Consider the following 22252-nt stretch of genomic DNA (forward strand, 5'->3'; position numbering starts at 1 on the left):
GTGAACAGAAGAAGGCATCAGATCCCCTGGAATTGGAGTTATAGTCAGTGCTGGCCGCCATCTGGGTGCTGGGGACTGAACCTAGGCCCTCTGCCAGAGCAGTCAGTGTTCTACACTGCAAAGCCATCTCTCTAGCCCCGGGAGAGTTGTTTCTGTTACACACATGTGAATGTCTAAAACAAGCAGACAACCATACAAAAGAATAAACCTGAGGATGTCAACACTAGCTGCTTCTCCAGAGCCCCCAGATTCCATCATCTGCTCCAGAGAAAACTGAGATAGCTCAGAAAAATGAGAGACTGGCCAAGGACCCAGTGAAAAACTGAGGACTGGCATCTCAATGCCCTGGCTCCCAGGCTGACACGTTTCCCTCTGTGCCAGCCCTGGTTGCTAGGCACCTTGCTGCACATCAGCAGCCTCCTCTCCATCAAGGCTGCTGCTCTGGTCTGCACCTCCAATCGAGCTTTGGGCAGGAGATCTCAAAATGGAACAAAACCAGTGATTCAGCCAGTGCAGCTTTTATGAGTTATTGTCCGTGGTGAGGCAGACTCTGCAACAATGCAGGTGTTAGGGGTCACTCATGTAGCTCTAAGTCACACTTCACCCTGCTGTAAGGAATCCCAATAAACTCACCGGTGATCAAGCTGTACTGGGGTGGAGTCATTTCTTTGGTCTGTTATCAGTGCCTTATGGGAGGTGAACCTGACTTGTGTTCATATCTCTTCAGGAAGTCACCCAGCATGCCCTCAGCTCCTAGCTGCCACAGCTTACCGCCTGAGGCTTTGCCTTGGTTGGCGACTGCAGAGGAGACATCACTTTCCTCAGCTGGGGCGGGTGAGGTCGGTATGGCACATAGGTCTGCAGCTGTGGAAAGAGTCGGACCTCCAGAGGCGTCCGCACGGGGCTGGTGGGAGGGCTGGGCTGCAGGGCCGGCTTGCTCTCAGTTGGAGAGAGTGAAGGCACAGATGGGTGAGGGAACAAAGGCACCGTTTTTCTTTCTGAGGGTACGGGCAGAAACGACACAAGGGTGGAACCGAGACTGTCTCAGTGCACGGGCCATTCTGCCTGCCCCTCTGTGTTCTATGCCAGGAAGATGGCTAGATGTCTTACCTGGATTTTTGACAGATCCCACCAGAACTCTGTAGTTCTCTTTATTCACACTCAGGCCTGCCATGACATCTTCGATCCTCCACAGATCCTTCTGTATCTGAGACTTCTCCTGGGGAACACAGGGGACCCCGTTCAGGATCTTCTTGGCTCCTCGCTAAAAGTTTCTTCTGAGGATTTGCTATACGTCTTTAGTTAGAGCCCTTTACCATAGGGGTGGCACAACCTTTGGGACCTGCCAGGGCCCAATCTAAGTCTGCTTGAGAAACAGACCAGTGAGGAATGCTGGGGTGAGCAGTGTTCACCAGCTCACTGGCCTACTTTACCTAACTTAAAAATAGATGGTCTCGAACAGCATAGGATGAACTTAAATGATGCATGCAATATCTAGTCCGTCTCACAGAGACAGGAAAGAACAGGGGGAGCCTGGACCAGAGGAGGGGAGGGGAAGAGAACGGGTTTTCAGTTTCACAAGACGGAAAATTCTGGACTATGGCTGCACAACATGTGGATGGACTTTCACTGCCCAGCTGTACTCTTAAACACAGTTGGGATGTCTGGTGTGGTGGCACACACCCTTACTGCCAGCACTCAGGAGGCAGAGGAAGAGGCAGCTCTGGTCTAAATAGTTGGAGGCCAGCCAGGGCTACATAGTGAAACTCTAGCTTAAAAAAAAAAAAAAAAAAAAAAAAAAGATCTACGATTAGCATTTCAAGTTCAGAGTCAGCCTTGGTTATGCAGTGAGACCTTTCTCAAAAAGCCATGGGCTACAGATATACCTCAGCAACAACTAGAAACAACTTTTGGGAATATTTTACCAACAGCAGTTACTCAATATGTTCAAGCCATTATAGTAAGTATTATGGGATGTTGTTTCTAATGAAGGGAGTTATGGGGGGATGGGAGGGGTAACAGTGGGAGAGAGGCATCTTCTAGGGATTCTCTGAGGTCATCCCTGAACCAGAGGTAAGAGTCTCCACATTGTCCTCAGCATCTCCCATAACCACCTATAAGCGAGTAGGGGACAGTAGGTCCATGGGAAAAGAAAAAAACAAAATTCCCCAGAGAAGTTCCTTGGTTTTAGGGTTAGGGGAACATCCAGAGTTCACATATTCATGAAGAAACCTGAAGGAGGAACCTAGCTCAGAATTCCACCATCAGTTAGCAAGCCCAGCTCTCAAAAAGACATAGCATGGGGCCCTGAGCAAAAGAAGCCTCCAGGAACATTTGCTGAACTCAAATACGCTGAATCTATGTATGTCAGAGCCCCAAGAAGAAACAGATCTGAAGTAGAGTTGGAAAACAGGCCATGTTCTATTTTAAAAATTTTGAGGGTGGAGTAGAAGCCTGAGGCTTACTACAATAGGAGAGAGCACAGGCCAGCTAGAATGTCCTGACTTTTTTTTTTTTTTTTCTCTGCAGTCCTGGCTGGCCTGGGGCTCGCTCTGTAGACCAGGCTGGCCTTGAACTCAGAGATCTGATCTCCGCTGCTTCCCAGCTCTTGGGATTAAAAGTGTTCACCGCTAGGCTTTCGGAATAATCTGACTTTAAGTTAAAGCCACTTCTTCCAATTTGGCCAGGGGCCACCGAGGTGGGGATTAGCCAGCCTGGCTCCAGAAACAAACAAATAAGCATAAATGAGAGAAGAGGAGACTCCAGGGACTTTTTCCTCAGGCCATCGAGTGACTACCAGAAACAAGACAGAGGCTGGACTTCCTGCTGTTGTCTAGGGAATCCAGGAGAAACTCATCCTGGACCTCCAAAGTGCGCCCCAGGTGGGCACTGAACTGGGCTCCTCTTGGCTCTGCTCTGTTTTCAAGTTTTATTTATTTATTTATTATTTATATGAGTACAGTGTAGCTATCTTCAGACACACCAGAAGAGGGCATCAGATTCCATTACAGATGGTTGTGAGCCACCATGTGGTTGCTGGGAATTGAACTCAGGACCTCTGGAAAAGCAGTCAGTGCTCTTAACCACTGAGCCATCTCACCAGCCCCCAGCTCTGCTCTCTTAAAGGATCAGCTCTTTTCCCAAACACTGAGAGTTAGGCATTGAGAGCAAAGAGTTCCCTGCTAAGGTAGAGTTTGAGACAGCTGTTTGGTAGAGCTCACAGCCCTAACAGGCTAGTAATGGAGACGAGGGAGGTGATAACCCTCTTTCTTGGTCACCTGGAAAAAAAAGGCTCTCCTGTGTTGCTCCTGCAGGGTCTGCTTTAGCTGTTCCACATCCTTCTCCAACTTCAGGTACTCATTCCATGCATTTTCCATCTCCTATTGGCAAGAAAACACTTCTGGTCCCTCGATGCGCCCTCACCTTGTTCCCTCCCAGGCTCAAGGATACCCACCCCTAACCTACTACCCACTAGGCAAAGAAGGAAGGGGAAGGCTTAGGTGGAAAGGAGATGGGAACAGGTGTTCCTGGCCACCTGCACTGTCCACTCCTCCCCCCCAAGATGGTTTCCCTCCCTACCCTGGTGGGAAGGTCAACACCACACTAGACTGACAGCCACAACAGTAGAAATTCTGACATCTAAGAATGCACTATACAGACTAGAATACAGCCTGAAGACTTCTCCAAGAAACTGGGGCTCCCTCAACTATCCTGAAGGAAAGCAACCTAAGGTGCACTAGGGTGCAGATAGAGTCAGACATGATGCCCTGGGTAAGTAACCACCAGGAGGCAGCAACATTCTCACCCCTGGCCTCATCTCAGCAGCAGCCCCAGGGGAAGTGCCTGTTACCTCTTTACCCTCTACATACCGTGGACTCTCTGCAGAGCTCGGCACGGATGTGGACGAGGTCCTCCTGCAGGAGCCTCTGCTGGCAAGTGATCTTCTCCAGGTGCTGTGGCTGGTCTCGGTACTGTTCTGTCTGCCTGTGCAGCACCTCCAGCACGGATTCTAGCTGATCCTGTGCCAGAAAGGGCCAAGAGCAAGAGGATGGGCGAGCTATCCGCTAAGAAACCAAACAACTGAGGCCAAAGTGGTGAGCTGAGCTGGAACAGATACAGGGCTTTGGACAGCAGCTCATTGGCCCATGAGGCCGTCTCAATAAAGCTCTGCCATAGCTTTCTTATCTACAAGATAGGTACAGAACCTTCTGACTCCTTATAGGTTATCAGGAAACAAATGGACAAATTGACAGAGAACCTTCCCAAGATCTTGTGAAGAAGAAAAAAAGAGCATGCCACAGATCTTCAACACAATGAATATATCTTATTAAAATATAAAGAGAGAAAAGTCAACCTGAGGCCATAACTGTGGCCCCAGTTCTCTCCCGTCTTCCCATCTAGACTTGCTCCCTTTCCAGCCCAGATCCCTGGGGTAAGCAACCTGAGGAAGCAAAAGGCTTTGCCCAGTGTGATGAGGGCCACTTTCTCTAAGGCAGACCTCTGGGTTTCTTGTGTGTGAGGCCATCAGCGCTACCAATAAAGAACCTCTCCCAGGCTTAGACATGGGCCAGCACAGAAAAGGGAGTACATGAACCCAGCAGCCCGTTCTTCCTAAAAGGAGGGGAGTGTTGAGGCTTGGTCTGTTTTATGTAACCTGAGGATATAAGCCAGGGCTTCACACGTTAGGCAAACAGTCTATAGCCTGCTACAACTCTAGCCCCTCCTGTTGATTAATGCTAACACAGGCGTGTAAATACTATGTCAGCAAAGCCAAGATGGGTGCAGTCCCCCCACTCCATCTCACTACTATGCAGAAATGATGCATACTTTATTCTCCTTGAGAGCTCGGATCTTGTCTTCCAAATCCTGGAGTATCCTGTCTTGCTCACAGAAGATGCTCAGCTTGACCTGTGAGCAAGAATGAGTTGGAGAGGGCTGGGGGGAGGGGGTGAGAACATGGCGAATGGCATTGGGAATAAGAGCAGAAAACCTCCAGACAGTGAATATGGAAACCCTTCTGGAAGCTGCCCAGGTCCAGGTCAGGAGGTGGCCAAGGAGCCAGCCTGTCACTGGTAACTCACATCAATGTCACTCTCGGCGATCTTCATGGGCTTCAGACTTCGATCTTTAAGAAGGTCTCGGCCTGTCATCTGGGAGGTGAACAATTTAATGATTAACAAGGTGTGTGGAGCCAAGTAGCAGGAAGGAAGGTTAGTCCTATGGTGGATGGATGTGGAAGTCTCAGCAGAGGCGGGAGGCTCATGGCACAAAATGGGCAAGAACTTGAGCACTATCTGCACTGTTTTAATGCCTGCTTCATTTTATGGAAAAACTGTTGGTGGTGCTAATAGAAGTATTAAGGTTGTCAAATCATAGAAAATGCAGGTGCTCAAGTTACAGGGTCATCAGTTTGCCCCAAACAAGCATGACACGTTCCTAGGAGTCTTTGGAGGTTTGCCATTGGTAAGAGAGGCGTACTGCTACACCTAGGGACAAACACAGGTTGTCCAGGTCTCTGAGAAGCCACTTCCCCATAGACAAGGGCCAGCCTTCCTTATCCTACACTACTAAAAGATCCAGCCAGAGTGGGAAGGTACCCAGGGCAGATCCAGCCAGTGGTTTAAGATTCACACCCAGACAACAAGGCTTGGCTGTACTCACGTGAGTTACAACCTATCTTACCACCTCAACAAAGCAACGAACAAGTCTCTCACACTTCCAGGCCAGTAGAACATCCCATTTTACAGCCCCCGTCAACTGTAAGCAGGCAGCTTGCTGCCGTCCTGTTCTCACTGACTCCCGACTCTATCCCATGCGCCCCTTTCCCCGGGCACCTTCCTTTCATAGGCTATGAAGGTGTGGGCTTCTGTGGGCACAACAAGGTCAGCTTAAAGCACCTCGAGCCAGACAGCCTTTCTCTGTTCTGTTTTGTAGCCCTGCCCAGTAGACATGGAGAACAGGGTAACCATGGCAGAGGCAGGTAGTGTGTGCTAGGCAGAGGACCCTAGGATGGATAGACAGTTGCTGGAGTGATAGCCTTTGTTTTCTCCTCGCTCCACCAGGAAGGTCCAAGAAGTTTGCCAGTGTGAGCCAGGAGTCAAAACGGGCTGTCCATCATTCTCTTCAGACTAACCAGTCATGTGCCCAACTGCCATACACCCTCCTCCCTCAGCAAGTCCACGCCACTATCAAATGACTTCTTTAAAAGAATATGTATATTCCATGTACGATGTTTTGCCTGCATGTCTGTCTACGGTATCATGTCATATGCATGGGTCCATACAGCCAGAAGGCGATGCTGGATCTCCTGTAATTGGGGTTACAGACATGCGAGTTGCTATGTGGGTGCTGGGAATGGAACCTGAGTCTTCTGGAAGAGAAGCCAGTGCTCTTAACCACTGAGTCAGCTCACTACAGAAGGAAGAAGTCAAATGACTTCTCGCGTTGAGCTGAGGACTGCTTCCATTTGGTCACACAGCAGACGACAGGGACTCTGGCCTTGTTTTTTTTTTTTTTTTTGTGGTAGAGAGTGAATATCAGGCCTGGCATATGAGGAAGAGTCCAGCAAACATCATCGAGTTCCGTGGGGTCTATGCAGAGCATGTTACAAACATGCATATACATAATTAGAATATAGAGGCCTGAGGGGAGGGCTATGAGTTGGTCTCTTCTTCAAAGAAGCTGGCCTTGGCTCGTTAACGAGCTAGAAATCACTTTCAAATTGAGGTGCACTCTGGGGATTTCCCCCAGCAAACTCTTACCCCCCTTTCCCCTGAAGCTTTTTATTGAGGATGTCTCTGATGCTTAAATAAGATCTAACTGAGCAACGCCTCATTTATCCAGCACCATCAGGAAAGAAATGAAGTATCTATACACAAAGGCATTCTGAGAAGGAGAAATCCGAATTAGGCCTTCTGGTGGTGTCCCTTCTGAAAGTGCTGTCCTCCGTGACTCTGGAGCCAACCTTCTGTTTCTCTCTCCCTCCAGGGATACCCACATTCCCTTTTTTCTAAGAAAGAGGCATCTCTTGTTCTCTCTGATGTGCTGTTTATAGGATGTTGGGAGCTAGGAATTCAAAGTTCTTGCCTTTCTTTCTTCCTTTTGAGTGGGTCTGGTGTCCTTCAGCATGTCCCTCTCACACAGGGTGCCTGTCACTGCTGTGGGGCTTAGAGTATCAAATCACCATGATGTCTGCTCATTTCTCCTCTCCAGACCTATTAAGCACATTAGGGGGGCACTGTGGAGACTAGAATGCATTTTCTCTCTATCCTTGAAGCCCAAGCAGGACCTGGCATATGGAGGAGATCTGGAGGATGTTAGCTGAGTGAGTTTATGAACATGTCAAAATCAGACTGGCTGGTTTGGCTTCCGATGGAGTAAAGGTTACAAGTGACAGGGCACCGGCTCCTTGAAAAGCTTATACTCCTCAGAGGTCCTTCAGCTTAGCTCTGATCCAGAGAAAGGATGCTGTGATGAACAGTTACAGCCACGGGTAGTACATGGCAGTTAAGTTTCCCTTTTTAAATGGTGCTCAGTGGTAACAGTATTTCTATCCACCTAAAACATCAACAAATGTCCCCAGTATCTGTCCCCAGAAATATCAAAGGTCTCAGGTCCCCATTCATCTTAAAGAATCTCTACATGGGAAGAGACTCAGCCCCTCGGCCACCCTACCTCCCCTCTACCACATCAGAACATGACACCTGCCCCTCAGTCTGTAGCCTCCCTCAGAAAGCTTCAAGAGCTAGTTAGTTACATTGCAAAGGAGATGGTGTGGCCATCCAGTTCCAAACTGGGTCCTGCATGTCAGTATCCTGACCCTAGAAAAGGCAGAGGCAGTGGAATCTAAGGCTTCTCTAAACTCCCATAAACTCATGCTCGGCCATACCAATGTGAAGGCAGACAAGTGAAGATGGAGACACAATGCAAGCTGGTAGCAAGCTCCCCAACCCCTCTGCAACACAAAAGATGGAGCCACAGGACACCACAGATGAGCGGCTCAGCCACAATGCTGAAGAGAGCTTTGGGTTAAAGAAAATCAACCGAAATGACTTGCAGGAAGCGTGGGGCGGTCAGGAGAGCAACTGCTTAAGCAAGTGATGGTGCCGGCCCTGAGCCAGAAGCAATGGAATGGCCCCGCCTGGAGACACGGATCCGATCATCTTACGCTTCTCCCGGGCCGACAGCCCCGTGCTGACTTCTTCAGCACTTTGTAAAGCACGTTGATCAAAGGTTCATTATTTTTAATCTGTTCCAAACAGAAAGGCAAATACAACAAAACGTAACAGGTGAGACATCCGACAACACTGGAAGCAGCCACACAGTCTGGGGGGGCTGGAGAAGGGGAACCTCAGAGACGAGGTGTGCAGACAATTAAGACATGCCTCGAGCCTTGGTAGAGTGAGCTCCCAGCTAGGGATGCCTCTAAAGAAAGAACTGACCTAACCAGTTTTGCTTGCTTGGGGGCCCCTGTGTGGGCTGACCATGCCCAAGGGCTACTTCCTGGTTCCCTTCCTTCCCGGTTCTGTAGAGGAAGGTGAGGGGAAGCCTGACAGAAGAGATCTGCTTCTTCCCGCCTCCATCACCATGTTCTGTAACACCTGTAAGCTCGGTTTACGCATTCATCTCAGTTCTAACAATTATTTCCAATAGAATTTCCTCAGACTTCAGCTCCATACTTGGGTGCAGGTAAATGTCTCTGCTTACCCAGAGGATCCAGATGCTCACAATCAGTGCTGTATACAGTCTGTCAGGCCTTGAGATGGCTCAGTGTGCAGTGCTGTCACTGAGCCTGACGACCTGAGCTTAATCCCTGGGAGCCATAGGGTGGAAGAAGAGAACCAGCCCTGCAGACCTCCAAATGCAGGCCTTAACATATGCACGCACACCTCCGCACACACATGCACATTAAAGAAATGCGAAGAAAGAAAACACTGTCTCCCACACCAGGTGTGTAGATCCCAAGCCAACCAAGTTTTATTTTTATTACAGTGTTGGAAGTGGAACCCAGGGCCTCATGTGTACTAGACAAGTACTTTACCCCAAGTTACGCCCCCAGATTGGCATCAGAATTCCTACTGAAGCCCTCCAACTTTAGTGTATCGAATCACCTGGAAGGCTCGGGCTCCACCCTGGAGGTCCTTGTTGAGCAGGTCTGGACTAGGACTCAAGATGTGGCATTCCTAACAGATTCCCGGGTACTGCTGCCGTGACTGGTCAGGAACCATACTTGAGAGCCACCACTTCCAAGATGTAGCTCAGTTGGTTCTGTGCTTGTCTGGCATTCACAAAGCCCTGGGCTCCATCTCCTACCATATAAAATGGACATGGATGTACCTACAAAACCCTAGTACTCAGGAGAAAGAGGCAAAAAGATACAAGTCCAAGGTCATTGGGCATCCAAGGACAACCTGGGATAGATGAGCCCTTGTTTCAAAAACAAACAAACAAACAAACAAACAAAAAATACAAAAACAACCACTTTGAGGTAATCTTTTCTTTCTCAACCGTAATTGCGTTTTAAAAACATCTAAGGAATTGTTTGGTCAAGTCAGAATCTCTAAGCATTGTAGTGGTTTGAATTAAATTGGCACCCAATGACTATTAGGAGGTGTGGCCTTCTTGGAGGAAGTGGTCACTGGGGCAGACTTTGAGAACTCAGATGTTCAAGCTACATCCAGTGTGGCAACCACTTCCTGCTGCCTGCAGCTCAAGATGTAGAACTCTCAGCTCCTTCCCCAGCACCAGGCCTGCCTGCTTCTCACTGTGATGATAACGGACTAAACCTCTGAACTGTGATCCAGCACCAGTGAGATGGTTTCCTTTATGAGTTGCCATGGTCATGGTGTCTTTTCACAGCAATAGAAACCCTAACAAAGACATGCATTTTCCAACAAATTCCCTAGTGGTTTAGTTCATGGCTGGGCTTAGCCATCTCTGTTCCCGGATGGCTGACCTCAAGTTTTAGTGTGCACAAGAATCACACCTGAGCAGAGGATCCTGGACACAAGAGTGCTAACTCAGTAGAGATCAGAACGAAACGTATTTATGTATTCTTCGGTGTGTACATCCTATAGTGCGTGAGTTGGTCAGAGGACAACTGTGGACTTGTTCTTCCCTTCCACCACATGGGTCCTGGTTTCAGGCTATGAGGCTTGGTAGCAAGTACCTATACCTGCTTTACCTCCAACCTCTGCTTTTAAATTTATTTTATTTATTTATTTATTTATTTATTTATTTATTTATTTTTGAGTCAGGGTTTCTGTGTCCTTGGCTGACCTGGAACTATGTAGCCTAGTTGGCTTTGAACTTGTAGCAATCCTTTTGTCTCTGCCTTATTGAGTGCTGGTCAAAAGGCATGCATCACGCCAGGCTCTAAAGTTTGTTTGTTCTTTGTGACAGAGAGTCTCTACGGGAAGCTTTGCTGGTTGTTCTGGAACTCACTATGGAGACTAGGCTGGCCTCAAGCTCACAAAGATTCCCCCTCCTCTGCCTCTCAGTGCTAGGACCCAAGGAACAAGCCATCATGCCCAGCTTTTAAAAAAAATTTTTTTTAGAAGAAGAAAGTCATTATGTTCTGTGGGCTGGCCTCTAATTTACGGGCTCAAATGATCCTCCTGTCTGAGTTAAGAAGCTGGGACCCCAGGTGTGTATCGTCATACTTGACTCAGATCTATATTTTTAAAATCACGTTCCTAGATGCTCTAGAAATAGCTGATGCCCCAGATAGCAACCTAAAAAACTCTGCCCCAGAAGCTGACTTTGGAAACGGACAAGCCCTGATCTTAGGCTCAAACTGTCAGAGAGAACTCATGGTGCTACAGATGTGGAGCCAACAATGGTACTCCCTGGGGTTGAAGGCAACCTTCTGCATTCACAAAGGTATCACTTGAGCAGCCAAAGCTACCCTGCTCAGCTTCACCTGGATGCATTTCAGGGCTATATAAAAATAACTCAAAGTTGGGAGTACAGGCACACATCCACAGCCCAGGAGCATCACTTGAGCCCAGATATTTGAGAGCAGTCTGGGTAAAGTAACACTCTGAGATGTTATCTAAAAGGATAATTTTATTTTAAATGCTATGGACAACAGTGACCCGACCACAGCCCACTCTTTTAAGCCAGTTAATGGAGTTCAGGTTCTGGGAACCAGAATTTCCATGATGGAAACACAGCCCACAGATGACTAACTCAGGGCTGCAGTCAGTTCCAGCCATGGAACTTTGCAGATCTCCCTTAACGTCTCTGAGACATGGGTTCTTGGTTAACAGGATAAAGAGAGTAACTCCTATTACTCAGTTACTGTGAGAATTAAAATTAAAACACAAATCAACCAGACAGACACTGCCAGGCAGAATAGAAGCTTCACCACTGCTCAGTCCTTTCTACCCTGGCATCACCAAGAGAGCAAGCACTCTCCAAAACACACTAGCTAAGAGCTGCATCTTCTGTGAGGTGCCTGCATTTGATCTCCTGGCCCCACAGCAGGGATATTCACCTGAGGAAGAGGAACCTGTGGAAGGTGCTAGGGAGAAGTCACCACCAGTGAACTCAGGACACCCAGAGGGGTGATGGGCCCTGAATCCTTAGCTCTTAGAACAATAACATAGAAGAACCTAAGTTGACACATCAGAGTGAGGGAATCCATAGATCAGATGTGGGCAGGGGAAGTATTCTCTAGAGAAACTCATTTTAGGGATGGGGAGAAAGCAGTGTCATAGCACAGGCCCAGCAAGCACAGGCCCTAGGCTGTACCCCTAGCAAACCATTTGTGTATATGCACGTGCGCGCACACACGCTCACACACTCACCACACCTTGGTGGCGACACAGTCCTACTACCCTGAGGGGCTGGTGCAAGGTCAAAGCCAGCCTGGGCTACAAAGTGAATTCAATGCTAGCCTGAGAATTTATTAATAATCATAAAACAAAAAGTAAAAAGAGATTTGGTGACATAGTTGAATATGCCTCAGAGGTAGGGTGCCTGCATGAGGCTGGAGGTTCAATCCCATAGAGAGGATGGTCCTAGAGGGGCACAGCTTGTCTCTCATGCCCAGGGTGGTCCTCTGGGCTCATTCAAGTACATCCACTTTCCTGGGTGTGTGAACCTCTTCTCGTGTTGTCTCTACCTACAGTACCTGCATCCACACCCCCCTCATTTCAAGGACATCCTGCCGAGCATGTTATAGGATCCATAGGTTCCAATCTGTGTGGCCCTGTGAGAGGACATTCACCACCACAAAGAAAGCCCTTTCAGAAGACCATTTCTACCAACTGAACCGTCCGTCTGCCTATAGCTGCCATCTGCTTGGCTTAATCCTCTTCAGAGCCACAGAAAACACATGGGGGAAGAGGGGAACCTGAGTTCAAAGGTGACATCAGCATAGCACGGGAGGCAGAGTAGAGATGTGCCTAACCTCCTGGACTGCGACCCCGACACGGGAAACTGGAATGGCACATTTACACTTAGCAGACTTTGAACATCTGTAAACATAATCAGCTGTAGGCCCTTGACCCTGGGCTCTGCATCCTGTAGTGGATCACTCTTCTGGATCTGCGCATGGCAGCCAGGCCCCTGCCCTCTGATGGAAGCCATGCAAGCACACTGGCTTTTCTGATCATTACTTCATACACAACCTCTCTTCTCTCTCTTGGGTAGACAGAGTCAAGCCTCTTCCAGCTGCAGGAGAGGTTCACCCCTGGACTACTTCCCTGAGAAGAGCTTAGGAATTACAGTAGCAGATACACAACCAGGAAACTGTGGCTACAAGCCCAGCTGTTCTCATGATAATGTCAGCATCCAGAATACCTCCTCAGGTGACATAGCTCCTAGCTAAGGAAGCACCCCCAGGAAGCAACTTGCCTCTCCAGTCCATCAAACCCATTCCCTGCCATCCTAACCCAAGCTTGGCTCCCCAAAAAGTTTACTGCCTTAGGGACCATGGCAGCATAAATGGCATGTGCTGTAAGGTAGGTAGCGAGGTAGATATGAGCTTTAGGGTGAGAGGGTGCGGGACGCAAATGTATCTCTGTCTCCGGTGCGGCTTTAAGAAGGTAATTTACCCCCTTATGGGACTACGTTGCAAGCTAATGTGGTACAGTGAAACTCAGAACATGGACCATCGCTACTCGGCTTCTGTCTGAGTCGCACAAACAGAGAGTCTTGCTCCGAAGCCTCGTGCCTCTGTCTCTCCTCCTCCATTCTCTTCCTCCCTATAAGGCCTCTGACAGAGTCGGGAGTCACCAGGATTTATTCCACCTCACTCCATGGCTCTAATATCACCACTGCACGGCAGCGGCTCTCTTTGGCTTACTCGGTCCCTACCAACTTCATCACGGCTGCTCATCGCCATGATTCTTCAAAGCTCTGCTCACATGTTCCCCACTGCCATAGAAGCCTTTCTCTCACGGCCCATGGAATTCTCATGTCTCCAGCTCAGAACTGACCAAAACAGATGTCTGTATGGTCACTGTATACACTATCATTTGGGATATTTTCCTTCCCTAACCCATCCTATTTGGAAATTTCTTAAGACTAGGGCCTTCAGTTTTTCCTTTGCCTCTGCCCTTGTCTTTTGTAGAGCTGGGCATACAGCAAGTGCTTAACAGACGCATGAACTAGGAGATATCTAACCAAAGGTCTAAGTCACCATGGGAACCCCCCACAAGGGTTTACAGCTAAGCCCCACAAGGCTGGGAGACAATCCCGGCATCAGAAATGTCTTGAGCCAGGTATACAGTGCAGTAAAGATAAATGTGGCCCACAACCTCCTTCCCTCCCTGGGCTGACTAAGGTTACACTCCTCCAGTCTGTTCCAGAGCTCAGGCATGAGGAGGGCTGTCACCAGAGGAAACTTGTGGGTTGTGGCGACTCAGTAGCAGCTTTCTTTGGGCCCTTTCAGCTCGGTGGTAAAGGCTAAGCCAGGGCTTGAGCTTCAAGTACCCACAGGCACCTCACACACACCAACCAACTCCCTATAAGCCAAACACACCCCTGCCAGCAGCCGAGGCTCTGGCAAAGCCACTGGCTACTTCGCAGGAACCTCTGGCTCTAAACCAAGGGAAGCAACAGATCAAAACCATGACCCTCATATTGTCTAAGCCAGAGATCTTATAACAGGGCTCACAAGCGATTCCACAAGAGTCAGACCATAAGCAATGACTTTCTCCTGATTCAGACAAGAGTTTTCACTTAGGGTCTGGAACTTGAGTTGGTAAGTAATACTTGCAGAAAGATGAGTGTCCATGGTAGGTGGAATCCTGATGCCACTTATCTTTAAAGGCTTATTACCTGTATTTAAGAGTGGTGTGCGTGCCTGTGTGAATGTGTGTGCCTTTGGACTGCCTGGAGAGGTCTAAGGGACTCAAATGCTCTGGAACTGATTCGTAAGTGAACTACCTGAGGTGGGTGCTGGGAACTGAACCTGGGTCTTCTGCAAGAGCAGCGAGTGCCCCTAACCGTTAAGCAATCTCCAGTCCCTCGCACCCACCTTCAGATCCAGATACTCCAGGTCCTTCTTCAGCTGGAGGTAGGTGTCGTCAGCCTTCCAAGGAAGCAGAGAGGAAAAAGCAAAACAGAACCGTTACAAACACCATGGTTTCAATAACCGGGGTCTTCGAAAGCAGATCCTTCACATTACACTGGAGACATGGGACCACAGCAGATCAACACACCAGGCTACAGAGGAAGCACAGATGTCTTGTTGCAACTCAGAGCCCTCTCTCAGCATGGCGGAGTTTGTGGGTCACAGTGGGGAAAGCCAGCTTATCCCTGCACCCATTGCGGTATGATGGGAAGGACCCAACAAGAGGGCTAGGGCAGACGAGCAGATGAGGCAGATGCCAGGCTCCTAAGGCAGAAGAAGAAGATCTGCCCGGAACAGCACTCGCCACACTCGGATCCCATGGACACAGCTATTCCAATTGTTGGCATCAAATCTTTGCCTTGTGTTGTCACATGCATGAAGTAACAAGACCCCAAGTGATGTGGATGGATGACTGGAAAAGGCAGAGAGAAATGACTTGGGTGATCCAGGAAGACCCAGTATGACTTTAGACTCCAGAGGGATAACTAACCGCTGCTGGAAGTTTCCCTGGAAATTTTGCTCTTTTTGTTCAGTAAGAAGCCAGAGCAGCCACGTTAGGAGCTAGTGCAGGAGTTGTTGAGTAAGAATTGCTTGTGGTCTATCAAGCTCTTCAGTAATTATTGAGAAAAGGGCTCCCCACAAGTCACACTCCTGTTCAGCAAGCAGATCACAGAAGCTAACTGAGGCAGAGGAGTCGCAAGAGCTGAAGAATGGTCCAGATACCATGTTCTTAATGAACTGAGGTCTCCAGCTGTACAAGCCAAGGATGGGGAAGGGGCATAGCTCTGGTGCGAGACAGTCACCGACACACACATGAGATGTTCATATCGTGCCTTAGGCATGAAAGCCCTGTCTTTAAGGGATGCTAGAGCTGGCATAAGCTTATTTCTTTCCCTGGACTGCCTCCTTCCTCATCCCACTCCCCCAAGTCACTGTCCCTGCACACTTTGAACAGGACAAGAAAAGACAGCTGGAGAATGCTATAAGTCAAATTCAGGACTTATGACTTTTTTTCTTTTCCCTTTTGCTGTGTGTCTCTGTATGTGATATACATGCATATATGCATGTTTTTGCATGTGGGGGAACAAGTGTATAAGCACTCCATTACTCTTCCACCTTATTTATAAGGTGGGCTCTATCACCCAGAGCTCACAGATGCGCTTAACTAGTCTTACTAGCCAGCTTGCTCTAGAGTTGGAATCACAGGAGGATGGCCACATCCACCCAGCCTTTACAGGGTTACACTTGCATGGCAAACTCTTTAGCCACTGAGCCCACTCAGTCTCACAACTTACTTTGCTTGCTTGCTTGTTTTTTTTTTTTTAACATGTCCTTTCTTACACTCATCGTTCTAATTACAATTCCTGAGTCCTTCAGGTCTTGCTAAAAGGGGTCAGGGAAGGAATGTGACCATCCCAGCAATCCCATGTGTCCTCTTCCTGGCTTTGTGCTGCATGGAGGGACCAGGCTTACTTGGACGAACCACTGCTACCCAAGGACAACGTTTCAGGCAAGAGTCCACTTTCCTTAGCTGCTCCAGGAACACAAGACAGCCAATCCCAGGGAAATCCCAGGAAGCCTGGGTACCAAGCCCAAGGCCCTGATGCTATTTAAAACTCAGTAGGACTGGGATTCTGGCTCCAGCCTGCCAGCTCTTGGTGAGTTACTGCTCCTTTAGGATCCTCTTGTCCCATGATAGTTCCATCCCACCCCTATCAGGTCCCCACAGGGCTAGACAGGACAAGAGATGAGGTCTGTTCTGCAAACGGAGGTGCCCTACATTTCCCTCCAGGATGACCCACATGTGTCTTCAATAAGCAATAATGCTGACAGGGCACAACTCTTGGACAAGACAACCACGAAGCAGCCTGCTACTCTCCACAGCCCAAGAAGCAAGATTCAGGTCTGTCCCACCCCATGCAGCCCCTCCCCTGCACCAGAGGGGAGGCACTCCACCACGCCCACAGTCACTAGCTGTAGCACCCAGAAGCAAACAGGCAAGGGAAGAGGCAGAGAGCCAGCCAGCAGGACAGACCAGAGTACGGCACGGGGAAACATGGGAGGCAGGCCATCCCTGCCAGGGCCCAGGAGGGCACACCGGCGCTGACCTGGCAGGCGGGGAAGGTCAGGTAGTGGTGTAGTAACTGGCCCACGGCGAAATTTCGCACGCTGGCCAACTTGGACTGGTGCCGCTGCAACCGGGTGAGCAGCAGGGAGAGCTCCTCCAGCTGTGGGCGTGCAGACACATGGGGAGGGAGTCAGCCACCGCAGGGCACACCACTGCAATTCTACTCTTCACCAGTGCCAGGACCACTCTGACGTGACACCGCCAGGCAATGGTCACATTGGCCTCTGTTAGGGCAAATAGAGGCAGCGCCAGCATAGGGCACTGGAAGCCACCAGCTCCGCTTCACCCAGAAGGATGAGTGCTTTGAAGGGAGAGTTAACCAATCATAGTGAAAGCCAGGGAAGAAAGGAGAGGTGCTGAAGGAGAGAGCAGGTAGCTGGAATATACTTCTGACAAAATCCGAAGAGAGGGCCAGCCCAGCAGGGCCTGAGTGCTCACTGGGCCTGACTCCTCATCACCCAGAAGGGATTGGACGCTTGGCTCCGAGGGAGAGAGTGCTATGGGCCTAGGGTCCTGGATTCTACAGTATGTCAGTCACCTGGAGAGGAAAGTGAGGGGCAGCTTACCGATTTTCCATGTAAGCTGGGAGCGCTCACTGTATGGGTCATGTAGCCCATGGAGGGCATGGAACGCCGGTCCACGTGAGAGGAGTTCTGTGACAGGAAAGAAGCCAGACTGAGGCCAGGCAAGGAGACCTCAGCCACTCACTACCAGGACTGCCCACCATGCGTCCTTCCATCTCTCTGAGCCCTAGGCACCTGGTGTCCAAAATGGACACCTTTCTCACTGGGCACAGCACAGCAAACTGAAAGGCCCTGAGAGTTCGACCTCAGCTGGGTTGTTATACTGTTTCCTGACTTGTAGGCTGCCAGGCAGCCACCGAGTGACTCTGTCTCTCGATGCAAGATCCCAGTCACCTGGTAGAAGTTCCCAGGCCTCACCTTGGCAGCATGACCCTGTGCCTTCCTGGGAGAACCCCCCAGAGAGATGTCCACACTCCTCCTCTGCTCGGGTGGCTTCACTGTGACCCTTTCTGCTGGTGTATGTGGCCGCCGGGGCGGAAAGGGCCTTGGAGGCCCAGGAGGAGGGATATCAGAAGGAGTCGGAGGCACGGAGATGGAGCGGGGCACCTCCAGCAGGCTCCGGCTGCGACCCTGCTCGGTGAACTCTGGGGAGCCAGCTCCTATGGGTGCGGTGGGGCTGCCGTGACGGAACTGCTGCCTCTGCTGCCACTCATAGAGCTGCCACACAGTGCCGTCTCTGTGTGCCCGGCGCTCTTCACTGGACATCTTCAGGTGGCTGGCTCGGTCCTGTGCGTACTTGTAGTCACTGGGTAGATTCCGGGGAGGGGGTGACGAGCTCCCAGAAAGATGTCTAGTGCTCTTGGGAAGAGTCTGGTAGTTTTCCGGGAAGGACAGGGGCTGGCTGGGACCCTGGCGAGGGAGTGTCTGGTCTAAGGGCAAGCTGAGAAAGACAAAGAACATGTCAGGCCATCACACAAGGCAACACAGCTAAGGAAATCCACAAGGTCATCTTGTGGGGGAGACATCAGGACCCCAAACAGCGACTAACGCAGACACCTGGGGCTTCTCACTGAACCCAGAACCAGTTTTCTCTGAGAGCTGGGACCACCGCAGCGTTCCCGTGCCCATCACTCCTGGAGCAGTGTGGTTAAACTGCCTCTCCTCTCTTACCAGCTGTCAATGACAAGCAAGGTGTGTTAGTCTGGAAGATCTCAAGTTTTCTGGGGTGAGAGGCTCTTCTTCTGCCCGGGAACCTAGCACCAACCCTCAAAACTCACAAAGAAAATGGCTGGAGGCAGGTGGGGAGGGATGTCTTCTCTTTGCTACTCTTCTAACCCAGACATTGGTACCTTCCCTCCTACAGAGAACTCTGAGAGCCTCCTGATGTGTTTCTTGTACATGGTCACCTGATCTCATCACTCCAGTGTGCTCCAAACCTCCTCAGCGCCCTCGAAATCCTTGCCTGGTACTCAGGGCTCTCTAACATCTGATTACAACCTACCCTGAGGTCCCGCTGTTTTCTTACTGCTCCCTCCAGGACTGAGACCAGAAGCCTAGACTGCCAGGTATGGAGGAGCACCCTCACCGCCTCCCCCTCACACACCATGAGCATCCCGCATTGGTTGTCCACCACAGAGCTCCCTACCTCAGTAACTTCTCACTGTGCAAAAAGCAAAAAGTAGGTTTTGAATCTGAATTCTACATACACTGGTTACATGACTACAGGAGGCTTACTGACTGCTCTGAGCCTCAGTTTCCCTACCTGTATGTGAGGTAGTATTAGTGCTTCATCTAGGGTTCTGAGTAAGAGAAAATGCATCCTGAGAGCCTTAGCAGGATATGCACCTTCCTGACACGGCTTCCCTTCCCTCCATGGACAGGCGTGGTGGCACACACCACCTATAAAAGCAATAAGGAGGTAGAGGTTGGAAGGTAAGAAGTTCAGGATCGGGCTGGAGAGATGATGGGTCAGCGGTTAAGAGCACCAACAGCTCTTCCAGAGGTCCTGAGTTCAAATCCCAGCAACCACATGGTGGCTCACAACCATCTGTAATGGGATCTGATGCTCTCTACTGGTGTGTCTGAAGAGAGCAATGGTGTACTCATATACATAAAATAAATAAATAAATCTTTCTGAGCCATTCTAGGATACAGGAAATATTGTCAAAAAAGGAAAAAAAAAAAAAAAAAAGACTAGGGGTTGAAGAGATGGCTCAGCAGTCAGAGATTTGCTGCTTTTCCAGAGGGCCCAGGTTCAATTCCCAGCAGCCACAAAAGGCTCATAACAACCTGTAACTCCAGTTCCAGGAGATCTATCTCCCTCTTCTGAATTCCATGGGCATTAGGCATGCACAGCAATGCATAGACATACACTCAGGCAAAACATTCAGAACATAAATTCAAAGTTTTTTTTTTTTTTTTTTTTTTTTTTTTTTTTTTACAGTTTATGGCCAGTGAGATGGCTTAGTACATAGAATGCTTGCCAAGCAGGCTTGATAATCTGAACTAAATCTCCAGAACCAACGGTGGCAGGAGAGAATGGACTCCCAAAAGTGTTCTTCTAAATGCTGTATGTGCGTTTCGGCATCCACGTGCCTGCTCAAGTGTGTGTGCTCCGAGCTCACACACACACACACACACACACACACACACACACACACACAAATTCTTTTTTGTTGTCGTTTGCTTTTTTCAGTCTAATCTGCAAGGTAGTGTGACCTTGTAAAGAGAATAGGCTCTGGGGTTACAGAAGCCTGGGTTCAAATCCTAATTCTGTCTCATCAACTTCACATGGCAAACTTATAACAAAAACATCACTGTGTGTCAGTCATTGCTCTGGGATGATGCTAACTCCGAGTATATGGTCAGTGGAGGCGGCGGCAGCAGCAGCAGCAATACCTGAGGCTTTATTCAAAGGGCAGGCTCCTGAATTAAGCCAGTCACCGCATGTTCTTACTTGTACATGGGATGCAGAGAAGCAAAGGGTAAAGCTGGCGATGGCAGAAATGAAGCAGGAGATGTTGGTCGGTTGTGCAAACTTTCACGTGAGCATGTATCAGAGCCCCACTGTACACAACATGGGGACCACAGCTAATAATAACATACTTCAGAATTGCTCCAAGAACAGACTGATTATTGTTGCCACATTACATAAGGATCTGTGGGTGAGGTGATGAATATTAATGTTTCAACGGCTTCACAATGTATGCATATACCAAAATCTCCCATCTGCTCCATCAATATATAACTATTACTTCTTCAAATGTATGGTTAGGTATGTGTGTGTATGCACATGTGTTGGAGTGGGCACACCCATGTATGTTTGTGTCTGGAGGCCGGAAGAGGACATCAAGGGTCCTGCTCTAACATTCTCTGCCCCCTTCCCTTGAGACACTGTCTCTCCCTAGCCTAGAACTTTTTGTCTGACAAAGGCAGCTGGCCAGTGAGCTCCCAGATCCATCTGTCTGCCCCCTAACACTGGGTTTGCCTGACATGGGTGGAACTGCACAAGAATCACTCGTGCCAAGTGTCATCTCTCTACTCCCAGAGCTGTTACTTTTGGTTAAAAGTAAAAGCTGGAGAGATGCCTTAGCACTGGCTGCTCTTACAAAGGACCTGGGTTCAATTCTCAGCACCGACATGGTGGCTCACAACCATCTGTAACTCCAGTTCCAGGGGCTCTGACTCTCTTTTCTGACCTCTGCAGAAAGCAGGAACACACACACACACACATGGTACACATAAAATAAAATAAATCTTTTTTTTAAATCTTAGAAATACAGGATATAACTCAGTTTTAAGAATCTTTATCTAATATCCACAAAGCCCTGGGTCTAACTCCCAGCCAGTGTGGCATAAACAGACCAGAAGCCAGTCTGGGATCAAGACCCTATATAAAATATAATTTCAAAATGTAGGTCTTTCAGCCCAGTAGATCTATGAATAATAACCTCTGGGCAGAGTACTCTCACCCTGTTAAACAGCCCCAGAGGGTGAAGGATGCTATTCCAATCCTAGTACATCACTCATATCTGTCTGACCTCAGGTCCATCTCTTCTGTTCTACCCTCACTTGCCTCTCTGCAAAACGTGGATAATAAGCACCTCTGACTAACCATTGTGAGGAACAGAAATAGGTGCCATCAAATATGGCAGCCTCCCTTTCACAGTTTCTTTTCCTTCAGTTGAGGTAATTTTAAGATCACTTCAACCCGAACCTGTCTAGCATGCAGGTGTGCCTGCTTGCCACTAGGTGGCAGAGATTTTCCATTCATTTCCCCAAAGCCCATGTCTAACGTGGTGGCAACTCCCAAATCCTCAGAGGTGGTGGCCGGAGCAGACAGCAGATGTGGGACTGCTCCTTCCATCTGTCTCTACAGCCTATGAAGAGTACCTGCCTACCACGTTTATATGGCCACAGTCCCCCATTCCCACTACTAAGAAGTATCCCAAATCCCGAGGCTATCCTCAGTCCCTGCTTCCCACCTATGCACTGTCTACCATTTGGGGAGACCTCAGACATTAGTAGGATGGTGGCCACTGGCTCCTGCAGCCAAACTATAATGATTAACTGGCTAGTGGAGGGAGGGACAGGATAGGTCCCAGGAGCAGGTGGGTGCTCCTGGGGCAGCCTCTGTCTTGACAACAGACATGTGTCCAACCTGGCCTTACATAGTCCTGTATCAGGAACCACCTGCTCTATGGTCCCAAAACCAGAAAATATCCTGAGAGAGTGGCTGCAAGGCAGTCACGCCAAACGTAAGGTCAACTTTTGTGACTGCTCCTGTTTGCTGAAGAAATCCCTCACCCTCGCTTCCACATCAATCATGTAAGCCTTTCATTTCCTATTGTGTTCCCTCTGATCTGCTTTTAATCCCTGGCCCCACCTACCTTTTTATTTTATAAGTACACTTTTACTTTAAACACTGGGTGCGGGTGGAGGTAGAAGGCGAGGACTCTAAGTACTGGTATGTAAGACTCTTGCTAACCCCATCCCAACAGCGTTCAATTATAGGAG

General features: G+C 49.2%; 1 protein-coding gene across 4 annotated transcripts in view; it reads right to left on the reverse strand.

Annotated features, from left to right (window-relative positions):
• The window catches only part of Plekha7 (pleckstrin homology domain containing A7), a 187839-nt gene that overhangs the window by 16327 nt on the left and 149260 nt on the right, over window positions 1-22252 (reverse strand). For all 4 annotated transcript variants that reach the window (XM_021166776.1, XM_029479071.1, XM_029479069.1 and 1 more), the window contains 9 exons: window positions 17654-18176; window positions 17279-17365; window positions 14489-14542; window positions 5082-5150; window positions 4828-4908; window positions 3870-4019; window positions 3279-3380; window positions 1111-1219; window positions 772-998 (listed from right to left, as the gene is read on the reverse strand). In XM_021166776.1, coding sequence (XP_021022435.1) covers window positions 772-998; window positions 1111-1219; window positions 3279-3380; window positions 3870-4019; window positions 4828-4908; window positions 5082-5150; window positions 14489-14542; window positions 17279-17365; window positions 17654-18176 — 1402 coding nt within the window. The remainder of the gene's footprint in view (window positions 1-771; window positions 999-1110; window positions 1220-3278; window positions 3381-3869; window positions 4020-4827; window positions 4909-5081; window positions 5151-14488; window positions 14543-17278; window positions 17366-17653; window positions 18177-22252) is intronic.

The sequence above is a fragment of the Mus caroli genome, chromosome 7 (assembly GCF_900094665.2).
Source record: "Mus caroli chromosome 7, CAROLI_EIJ_v1.1, whole genome shotgun sequence".
Classification (NCBI taxonomy): domain Eukaryota; kingdom Metazoa; phylum Chordata; class Mammalia; order Rodentia; family Muridae; genus Mus; species Mus caroli.